This window comes from Balaenoptera musculus, chromosome 9 (genome assembly GCF_009873245.2).
Source record: "Balaenoptera musculus isolate JJ_BM4_2016_0621 chromosome 9, mBalMus1.pri.v3, whole genome shotgun sequence".
NCBI lineage: Eukaryota > Metazoa > Chordata > Mammalia > Artiodactyla > Balaenopteridae > Balaenoptera > Balaenoptera musculus.
Window position 1 is genome coordinate 1,480,586 of NC_045793.1, and position 12,055 is coordinate 1,492,640.

The 12,055-nt window shown below is 46.5% G+C and overlaps 1 protein-coding gene across 5 annotated transcripts in view; it reads right to left on the reverse strand.

Annotated features, from left to right (window-relative positions):
• The window catches only part of UBE3C (ubiquitin protein ligase E3C), a 120,719-nt gene extending 112,807 nt beyond the window's left edge, over positions 1-7,912 (reverse strand). For all 5 annotated transcript variants that reach the window (XM_036864155.1, XM_036864154.1, XM_036864152.1 and 2 more), the window contains exon 1: positions 7,498-7,912. In XM_036864155.1, coding sequence (XP_036720050.1) covers positions 7,498-7,563 — 66 coding nt within the window. In that variant the 5' untranslated portion in view covers positions 7,564-7,912. The remainder of the gene's footprint in view (positions 1-7,497) is intronic.
• Between the last annotated feature and the right edge of the window lie 4,143 nt (positions 7,913-12,055).

Sequence of the window (12,055 nt, forward strand, 5' to 3'; positions counted from 1 at the left end):
TAAATGTAAAATACAAAACTATAATACTACTAGAAGTTAACACAGGAAAAAAGCCAGGTGACATTGTGTTTGGCAATGACTTTTTAGATACGACATAAGAAGCACAATTCATGAAAGAAAAAAACTGATAAAACTGGACTTCATTAAAATTAAAAACTTCTGCTCTGCAAAAGACTGTTAAGAGAATGAAAAGACAAGCTCAAAACTGGGAGAAGATATATGCAAAAGGCCTCTCTGAAAAGAGTTTATATCTGCAAAATATATACAAATACATTGAAAATGTATGTAAGGAACTGCTAAAACTCAACAGTAAGAAAACAAACAACCCAATTAAAAACTGGGATAAAGACCTGAACAGACATCTTAACAAAGATACGCAGATGGTAAATAAGCACCTATGAAAAGATGCTCCACATCACATGTCAACAGGGAAATGCAACTTAAAACAATGAGGTACCACTACATACCTAATAGAATGGCCAAAATTTAAACACTGACAACACCAAGTGCTGGCGAGGATGTGGAGCAACAGGAACTCTCATCACTGCTGGTGGGAACGCAAAACGGTGCAGCCACTTTGGAATACAGTTTGGCAGTTAATTACAAAACTAAACATAATCTTACCATACGATTGCGCTCCTTGATATTTACAAAAAGGAGCTGAAAACTATGTCCACACACAAAACCTGCATGTGGACGTTTATGGCAGCTTTATTCATAATTGCTAAAACTTGGAAGCAACCAAGATTTCCTTCAGCAGGTGAAGGGACAAATAAACTGTGGTACATCCAGACAATGGAATAGTATTCAGCAATTTAGAGGGGGGGGAAAAAAAAAAGAGCCATCAGGCCAGGAAAGACCTGGAACAACCTTAAAAGCATATTCCTAAGTTAAAGAAGCCAGTCTCAAAAGATCAAAACTCGGGGGCTTCCCTGGTGGCGCTAGTGGTTGGGAGTCTGCCTGCCCGTGCAGGGGATACGGGTTCGAGTCCTGGTCTGGGAGGATCCCACATGCCGCGGAGCAACTGGGCCCGTGGGCCACAGCTACTGAGCCTGCGCGTCTGGAGCCTGTGCTCCGCAACAAGAGAGGCCGCGATGGTGAGAGGCCCGCGCACCGCGATGAAGAGTGGCCCCCGCTTGCCGCAACTAGAGAAAGCCCTCGCACAGAAATGAAGACCCAACACGGCCAAAAATAAAATAAATAAATAAATTTAATACTTGCTACTCTAACTAGCTCCTCTGACATCTCTCTGTATTCACTATTAAAAAAAAAAAAGAAAAGAAATGGGTGGAATAGATAAGGAGGAGGGCTGGCAAATTTGTAAAAAAAAAAAAAAAAAAAAAAAAAGATCAAAACTCACAGAACGTACAACACCTGGATTGAACCCTGATATAAACTGACTTAATAATAAGGTATCAAGGGGGGCTTCCCTGGTGGCGCAGTGGTTGAGAGTCTGCCTGCCAGTGCAGGGGACACGGGTTCGAGCCCTGGTCTGGGAAGATCCCACATGCCACGGAGCAACTGGGCCCGTGAGCCACAACTGCTGAGCCTGCGCGTCTGGAGCCTGTGCTCCGCAACAAGAGAGGCCGCGATAGTGAGAGGCCCGCGCACCGCGATGAAGAGTGGCCCCCGCTCGCTGCAACTGGAGAAAGCCCTCGCACAGAAACGAAGACCCAACACAGCCATAAATAAATCATAATAAAAAAAAAATTTTTTTTAATAATAAGGTATCAATATCGGTCCATCAATTGTAACAAACGTACCACATTATGGCAAGATGGAAATAATAGAGAAAACTATGTGCTAGGAAGATGGAGTGAGAACTCTCTGTACTTTCCCATCAGTTTTTTCTGTTAAGACTAAAACTGCTCTACAAAAATAGTCTGTTAATAAAAAATAAGATAAAAAACCAAGCTAGCAAGCTATGAAAAGGCATGGAGGAACCTTAAACGTATGCTGCTAAGTGAAAGAAGCAAATCTGAAAAGGCTACACACCGTATGCTTCCAACTACATGACATTCTAGAAAGGCAAAACTATGGAGACAGTAAAAAGATCAGCTGTGGCCAGAGACTGGGGGCAGGGGGGCGGCGGGGTGTGAGGGGTAAGGGAGAAGATGAATAGGTAAAGCACAGTGGACTTTTAGGGCAACAAACTATTCTCTATGATGCTGTAATGGCAGATACATGTCATCATACATTTGTCAAAACCCACTTAAAGCACAACCCAAAGAATGAATCTTAATGTACTGCTCTTGGTTCATCAATGTAACAAATGAACCACATTAAGGCAAGATGCTAATAACAGTGGATTTCTACACTTGTAATCAAATGACCATTAAGATATTCTTCTATGCACTACCAAGAATAGAAAAAGATACTGCCAATAAACTATGTCATGCCACCATGTATCCTGACTTTAGAAATATTAAAAAGTGGAAACCTATGTGACTTAGACTCAGTATATACCTACCCAATCCAGTATATACCTACTCAATGTATACCCTTCCACCCACCTGGAATACCCTTGCTTCCCAGCTACCCTAATTCCACGCATCCTTCAAGACTAAGCCCCAACCAACTCTATTCTTTCCTGAATCAGCCCAAGGGAAACCCAGAATGTGGTAATTGCTCTCTCTATTGTTATTTAATGTTTAACTGTGTAAATCTTATCTCCCCAACAAGATTACAACGCATGAACTTTTCCTTACAATGTTTCAGATCCTTCAAAGAACCTTTACAAATAAACATTTTAAATATTCATTTAATTTGGGGGGGGGGGGGATGTATTTATTCAAAAAGTGGCAACTATTCAGTTTCCACTAAACTTAAATTATTGTTTGAAATTTTCCCTTCTTAAGACATGGGGGAAAGATCATTATGAGTTTTTGTTTTTTAAATGAGGCAAAGGACTTATGTTGCAGCAAAAGAATTAAGGAAAATAAGCATATGTGGGTGCTCAACATCATTAGTTGTTAGGAAACAAAATTAAAACTACAATGAGGGCTTCCCTGGTGGCGCAGTGGTTGAGAATCTGCCTGCTAATGCAGGGGACATGGGTTCGCGCCCTGGTCTGGGAAGATCCCACATGCCGCAGAGCAACTAGACCCGTGAGCCACAACTACTGAGCCTGCGCATCTGGAGCCTGTGCTCCGCAACAAGAGAGGCCCGCGCACCGCGATGAAGAGTGGCCCCCTCTTGCCGCAACTAGAGAAAGCCCTAGCACAGAAACGAAGACCCAACATAGCAATCAATCAATCAATCAATATACCCAAAGCAATCTACAGATTCAATGCAATCCCTATCAAACTACCACTGGCATTTTTCACAGAACTAGAACAAAAAATTTCACAATTTGTATGGAAACACAAAAGACCCCGAATAGCCAAAGCAATCTTGAGAACGAAAAATGGAGCTGGGGGAATCAGGCTCCCTGACTTCAGACTATATTACAAAGCTTCAGTAATTAAGACAGTTTGGTACTGGCACAAAAACAGAAATATAGATCAATGGAACAGGATAGAAAGCCCAGAGATAAACCCACACACATATGGTCACCTTATCTTTGATAAAGGAGGCAAGCATATACAGTGGAGAAAAGACAGCCTCTTCAATAAGTGGTGCTGGGAAAATTGGACAGGTACATGTAAAAGTATGAAATTAGAACACTCCCTGACACCATGCACAAAAATAAACTCAAAATCGATTAAAGACCTAAGTGTAAGGGCAGACACTATCAAACTCTTAGAGGAAAACATAGGCAGAACACTCTATGACATACATCACAGCAAGATTCTTTTTGACCCAGTTCCCAGAGAAATGGAAATAAGAACACAAATAAACAAATGGGACCTAATGAAACTTAAAAGCTTTTGCACAGCAAAGGAAACCATAAACAAGACCAAAAGACAACCATCAGAATGGGAGAAAATATTTGCAAATGAAGCAACTGACAAAGGATTAATCTCCAAGATTTACAAGCAGCTCATGCAGCTCAATAACAAAAAAACGAACAACCCAATCCAAAAATGGGCAGAAGACCTAAATAGACATTTCTCCAAAGAAGATATACAGATAGCCTACAGACACATGAAAGAATGCTCAACATCATTAATCATTAGAGAAATGCAAATCAAAACTACAATGAGATATCATCTCACACCGATCAGAATGGCCATCATCAAAAAATCTAGAAACAATAAATGCTGGAGAGGGTGTGGAGGAAAGGGAACACTCTTGCACTGTTGGTGGGAATGTAAATTGATACAGCCACTATGGAGAACAGTATGGAGGTTCCTTAAAAAACTACAAATAGAACTACCATACGACCCAGCAATCCCAATACTGGGCATATACCCTGAGAAAACCATAGGTCAAAAAGAGTCATGTACCAAAATGTTCATTGCAGCTCTATTTACAATAGCCAGGACATGGAAGCAACCTAAATGTCCATCGACAGATGAATGGATAAAGAAGATGTGGCACATATATACAATGGAATATTACTCAGCCATAAAAAGAAATGAAATGGAGTTTTTGTAATGAGGTGGATGGAGTTAGAGTCTGTCATACAGAGTGAAGTAAGTCAGAAAGAGAAAAACAAATACAGTATGCTAACACATATATACGGAATCTAAGGGAAAAAAAAAAAAAAAAAAAAAGGCCATGAAGAACCTAGTGGCAAGACGGGAATAAAGACACAGACCTACTAGCGAATGGACTTGAGGATATGGGGAGGGGGTGGGGTGAGATGTGACAGGGTAAGAGAGTGTCATGGACATATATACACTACCAAATGTAAAATAGATAACTAGTGGGAAGCAGCCGCATAGCACAGGGAGATCAGCTCGGTGCTTTGTGACCACCTAGAAGGGTGGGATGGGGAGGGTGGGAGGGAGGGAGATGCAAGAGGGAAGAGAAATGGGAACATATTGTATATGTATAACTGATTCACTTTGTTATAAAGCAGAAGCTAACACACCATTGTAAGGCAATTATACTTCAATAAAGATGTTTTAAAAAAAAAAATCAATGAATAAATAAAACTTTAAAAAAACTACAATGAAACTACACACCCACCAGAACTGCCAAATTAAAATGACTGACAACGCTAAGTGTTGGCAAGGAAGTGGAGCCACTGAAACGCTCAGAACGAGGCAGAGTGCACTGGAGCTAAACCCACGTGCCATGTGCGAGCAGCACGTGAGAGCATGTGTCCACCCAGAGACACATACAACAAATACGGATCAAGTGTGCTATGCACGTTCAGACAATGCAACCAGAATAAGATGATGGATCCCACCTCTCAGACCAAATGCTGAGCCACAGGCGCCAGCTCCAAAAAGAGGGGCCTCTACGCACAAGAAGTTCAACAGGCAGAACTGATCTGTGGTAATAAAGGTCGGAATAGTAGTTACCTTTGGGTAGGAGGGCTTAGAATGGAAGGGTGCAGATGGGGGCCTCTGGAATGCTGGGCATGTTGTTTGATGGGAGTGGTGGGCCCACGGGTGTGTTCATATGTAAAAATCCTTCCAGCCGAACCTGCAGTTAATCCCCTGCCCAGATTCCGGTACCAGGCCAATGCACCCATCCCCCAGCCACTGCAGAGCGACTGCGGTGGGCTCCTTACTGCCACCCTCTCTGGAGAATTACACTCCCACCCACCCCAGGGGCAGCCTGCAGACAACGACTAAATGATACAGGGATACAAAATGCCAGCCCCCTCACCTCAAGAAGGAACAACTCTGTGACGCCAGCCACGATCCAGAGTTGTCGCTGGGATCCGGCTAAAGATAAACTCCAACCCAGAAAACCCCTTGTCCCCTGCCCTCTCCTCTTCCCTCCTCAATGTCACCTGCACAAGGATTTCCTCCTCAGGCTTCTAGGGGACATGGCCTAAGACACAGACACTTAATGTTTGTGACCCTGACTGTATGTTAAGTCTAAACCTCAATGAAAAGGGGGGTAAAAAGGGGGAAAAAATTGTTTCGCACAGCTGAAAAGCAAGACGTGAAATCTCCCCTTGAGATTCTGATCAATAGATAACTATTTTCCTTAAAGAAGAGATGTGTTACGTGGTGAGAAAACAGGATCAACACCCTAGCAGGACCTGCCAGGGCACTCCTGTCTGTAACAGAAGTCACAAGGTCCTACATAAGTGAGGTGACATGGATTCTAAGGTGGTGACCTGCCCCCAGCTTGCTATGTGGCTGTGCAATCACTCAACAGCTCTCTATCCCACCTGTAAACTAGATCTGGCCCAGAGGTTCTCCAAGGCCCCTTCCAATGGCAGAAGTCCTTTGATCTCATTTGGAATTTTCATGAACACCCAAGCCACTGAATGTGACCCACGCCAGCCCTGCACAACACCTACACAGCACCTAGTCTGGCACCTAGTTCTGCAGCCTCTAACCATCACCATCATGCAAAACCCAAAGCTTATAAATTATCAGCAAACTTCCTTCCCAAATCCCTGCTCGGTTCCCCTCCTCTACCCTCAGAAACCATCATATACATACCCCATAGTACAATTTAAAACGGATATTCTTACATGGACTTGAGCATCCGCTCAGAGTCATGTGTCAACCCCGTCGTTAAGTGTAACATACAGGATACACTAATACAGAAGAAAGGACAGACGAACCACTGAAAGAACACTTTAGAAAATTATTTAGTAAACAATCCGCTAATTATACTCACTTGAACTTTTCCAACACTCTAAGCAAGGGCGACCACACTTTATTTTTAGTCTGACAAAACTAAAACAGGCAGAGAAGGGATCCAGTGGAGAAGTGGTAAAAAGCAAGCAAATGAAGCAACACTGACGCTGAACTACTTGTTAGCAATTCCACCGAATCAGTATATGCCAGTCATCAGAGAGGACAGCACAGGAACTAGTTTGTCCGCCCTTATTCTAAACTGTTATCCTAAGAATAATCATACGAGCAGTCGTAACAGAAAAAACGTGCTAGAGTCTCTCCAGAAATGTTTCCAAAAGGCTGGTAAAGGACGACTTTCATGGCCTTGGATTCAAACACGTGGCCAATGATGAGGAGTTCCGCCTCAACTTCGGAGACTGTTGTCATGAACAAATACATTCTACTTACTTTCTACAGCAGACAAGACCCCCACGTAGTACTCTAAAAGCAATCACCATCAGATGTCAAGTGTGATAAAGTATCTAAAGTTCATTTCTGAAAGAAACACTGTGTCCTTTGCCCTGAGTTTTTCACTACCTAAGTATAAAAGGCCGTCCACCCTCAGCATCCTTGCAGCTTCTGGGCGATTCCGGTCCACAAAGCCCTTTTTCCCCATCAGCTTTCCTTCCAGACCCGCTTTGAGCCGTCGGAGCAGGTGACCCCGCAGCCCGCCCCCCGCGCGTCCCTCCACCGCGATGGACCCCTCCCGGACCCGAGCCGGCCCCCCGCCCGCCGTCCCGCCCGGAGTCCGCGGCCGACCCCGCCCAGCCCCGCGGCGCTGCCGCACGCAGGCCGCTCTTACCTTCCGGCTCGCGCCTCCCAGGGACACCTTGGGCCTGGTTTTGAAATCCCCTTCAAAACTAAACATCTTTACAGCCTATCCCATCTGGGAGGGCCCCACCCTGAGAGCGCGGGCGGGCCCCGGGGGAGGGTCCCCGGCGGGGACAGCGACCGGGGGAGGGTCCCGGCGGGACGGGAGCGGCAAGGACGAGGCCGCGCCAGGAAGTGACCCCGAGCCCGCGCCCGCCGGCGCTCTGCCCGCCCGGACTGCCCTGGGGGGGAGGGGCGGCGACACTGGGGGCAGCCCTCGGCCACCTCCCCCCTCATCCACGCCTCCCCGCCGCTCCGGCCGAGCCCGAGCGCCGGCAGGGCCGCGGACCCCGCACTTGCACCCGGAGCAGCTGCCGGGAGGAAAAATGGCCGCCGCCGCCGCTGCCGTGCGCCGCCCCGCCGGCGTGCGCGCGCCCGACACCGACGCCGCGGCGCTGCTCCCGGCGCCCCGCCCGCGTGCGCGCGCCCGCATCGACGGCGCGTCGGAGCGTGGGAAGAAGCGGCGGTGCCAGGCTCTGCGGCGGGAGGGATGAGGGGCGGGGCCGGGGCGCGTAGGTGGGGCGCAGGTGCCCGGGGAGGGGGGCCGCAGGTGCCGCGGGGGTGCTGGTGCCCCGGGGGCAGGGGGGCGCGGGGGGGGCAGGCGGGGGCGCGCGTCCCGAGCGGTGCGGATGAATCCCGTCTCCACAGTGCGCCGAGGGCGGCTGCAGGGGTCGGTGGGCGCCTGCGCCCCGGAGTTAGACTAGGATGTTGTTTGTGCACTTTTCTGGGAAGCGGGCTCCACGCTTTCGATGGTACCAAACTTGACTGATCTCAGGGGAAAAATATCAGCTTTATTACTTAATGCCCGTAGAGAGTGCATCATTTAACGTTGTGACCCAGTTATGTGTGAACTTCATACACACATATTTCAATATATACACATATATATCATACACACATAGATACAAATGTATATCACATACATGCACATGTATAAAAGTATACCATGTATGCATACATACAGTTAACATAACTGTCACATGCACATCAATATATACACAAATATATAGCATATACACATATATATACATACATCTATATCACATATACACAGAGAAATATATATCGTGTACACATATACATAAATATATATCATATACATACATATATTTCATATACACACGACTGAAATCAAAATCTTAAAAACTAATGTTTTTCATTACTATGTGGGATGCACCATTTTTTTTACTCTGTGGTCTTTTTTTTTTTTTAATACCAGCTGCAAACCACTAAGTACATTTCACAACCCACTAATGGGTTTCAATCTCAGTTTGAAAAATCCTGCATGTACACACACACACACACACACACACACACACACACATATACACTTACTATATATATATTCTCATATATATATATGAGAATTAGTCACAATCGTCAGGATCAAAAGACTTTGAAAGCCAGTGATTAGTGCAGTTTTCCAGTTAACACATAAGCTACTCTGATATGTCAAGAAATCCTTGATTCATCAAAAATATACAAATTTTATCAATTTTCAAATTTTACAGACTTTACAAATCATCACTTTTTTAAACCTGTCAGATGAGCAAAGATTTAAAATATTGGTAGTATCCAGTATGTGCCCTCAGTAAGTGAGTCTACTCTGAGGTCTCAGATTTTGCCCCAAATAAACTCTTCCAAGGTCCAGGCCAGGAGTGAAGAGCAGGAAAGCCCATTTAACTAGTTCTCCAATATCAGCTTTGTTGGTAATTAAGGTGTGCTGCCTCCATCTGCTGGGTATTTTTCAAATTTTCTAAATTGGCTAAGAGCACATCTATCTGTCTTCGTTTCCTATCATTGCTGTGACGCATCACCACAATCTTAGTGGCTTAAACAACACAAATTTACTATCTTACAGCTCTGCAGGTCAGAAGTCTCACTGGGCTAAAATCAAGGTGTGTACAGGGCTATGTCCCTCCTGAAGGATGGGCCGTTATTTATTATCTCACCGTTCCCCTGTTGTTTGGCACTTAGGTTAACACCGTTTTGTCAATGTTACAAATTCTGCTGCAAGCACATTCTCACACACAGGAATGAGTTCTTTCTGCAGGAAAGACACCCTAAGGTGTCGTGGCTGAGTTGCAGGGCAGCAGGCTTACATTTGATGGGTCTGTTCCTTGACGTCCCCAGAGGATACACCCCCTCTCCTTTGAGATCATCCTGGGGCTGCTGGTGAGCCATGTTGCCTCCGGAGACTGGAGTGGGTCCCAAGAGAATATTCATTAAATTAACACTAAGGCCACTGTACACCCAAGGCTGGAAATTCACTCCTTCCTTTTACCATCCCAAATCATGCCCAACACACTGTCCAGTACAATTCACTAGAACTCATGCAATGTGATTAAGTGATCCCATTTAGATTCTCCAATAATAAAACACCAAGAAAATGCCAATGAATAAAACTATAAAGAAATATACAGAAAATTTGGTCACAAAAGGGGGGATAGTAGTTACTGATGGGAGAAGACCTTGGAGGGAAGATTCAAAGTTAACTGGCAGCATTGTTTCTCAACCTGCATGGTCTTTCCAGGGGTGTTTGCTTTGTATCATTCTTTAAAATGTTGATATATGTTTAATATACTTTCTATGTGCATAATAATTTTAATGATCAATTTCTTTCAGAAAAAGAAGCTTTATTGTCTTGGTTCAGGCTGCTTTGACAGAATGTCACAGACTGGGTGGCTTATAGACAACAGAAATTTATTTCCCAGTCTGGAGGCTGGAAGTTCCAGATCAAGGCCTGGCAGATTTGGTGTCAGGTGAGAACTCACTTCCTGGTTCATAGCTAGTGCCTTCCCTCTGTGTCCTCACTTGGGGGATGGGACGAGGGAGTGCTTGGGGTCTCTTTTATAAGGACCCTCCTCCCATTCGTGAGGGCTCCACCTCATGACCTCATCACCTCCCAAAAGCCCCACCTCCCAACACCATCACATTGGGGGTTAGGATTCAGCATATGAATCTGGGCGGAGGAGACACAGTCCATAACATTCATTAATAAAATGGCAACAGTAAAACGCCCTAAATTTGAACATACACTCCTCTTCCATTATCATATTCCAGGGGACGTTAGAGGACAAACACTAAATCGCTTTGCAAGATTAAAGTCCAAAGGTGAAAAAGTCTGAAAGAATCAGAATGTGCAAAAACTGACAGAAATGAAGGGAGAAATTAACAATTTGACAATAATAGTTGTAGACTTCAAATACCCATTTTGAATACCGGCTAGAACAGCTAGACAGAAGATCAACAAGGAAAGAAGATTTAAAGGCCACTCTCAGCTACTGACCTCACAGACTCTGGGGCATGCCCATCTCCCGCATCGGAGCACCCACTCCTCCCAGGGGCACATGGAGTCCACGCCGGGTCCTGCAACAGAAAGACAGAAATCGTACCAAGCGGTTCTCCAACCGCAATGGAATGAAGTCAGAAACCCATGAAAGTGAAAAATTGGGAAACTTACCAATGTGGAAATTAACTTCTTAATAGCCCCTGGGTCAAAGAAGAAATCAAAAGGGAAACCAGAAAGTACTGGGAGGTGAGTGCAAATCAAGATAACAGACCAGAGACCACAGCAGGGGTTCAATGGCATTTAAGAGGAGGGTAGAGGAGGCTTGAGGTTCACAAAGATGGACGTCCCGAGTCCACGCCGGGAGCTCTCAGTTCCTATCAGGAGTGTAATCTCGTGCCATCCGGAGCGATGGGGTGTTTTACCTGGGCAAACCCTCCCTTTCAGAAAGTGGTACCCGGGACACTTCCGCCTTGCATCTTGCAAACTTTGCAAATCTGCTTGGGGCAGGCCCAGTAAACAGGCTGGCTGGAGTACCTTTCTCTCCCGGCCCACAGATCCAAGACCCCGTATCTCTCCCCTACTGAGCCCTGTGTCTCTGGTGCGGGATGCCCACTGAGTGTCAGCTCTGCCCGTGACATCGGCCGCAGGGTGGCTCAGGAGCTGTTTCGAGCCGTGACGGCCCTTGGCCTGTGGCCCCTCGCTTAGGGCAGGTTCTTGCTCCCCTATGTTGGGTCCAGCTGAGATGCCCGAGCCGAAGCTTCTGCGGGAGTCGCCATGGGATCACCAGGAGCCCTTCCCTCTGTCTGTCCTCCTCCACGCACCACAATCCACGCCTTGCGCTGAAGTCGAGGCCACGTGGCAGCAGCTGCTGGACGGCCCTCCTCCCGAGAACCCTGGCTGGGGGGCTAAGATGCCCTGCCGGGCCAGGCCTCCTCGGAGGGTCTCACCTGCTGCAGGCCCCAGCACAGCCTGGGACACGCGGCCTTCACATGGGGGCAGACCCACCATCAGCGGCAGTCACCAGGTCAGGCCAACACTTCGCCTGGCCCCCGACAAGCACCGTCTTCCCCTGCAGCAGCGAAGAGCTGGCTGTGCCGCTGTGAGACGCAGCTGCCCCGCAGGCTGTGAGCGACGCAGCCCCACTGGGCCCAGGCTCAGCGTGGTGCTCCGGAGCCCAGGGGCACGTGCCGAGGCCCCG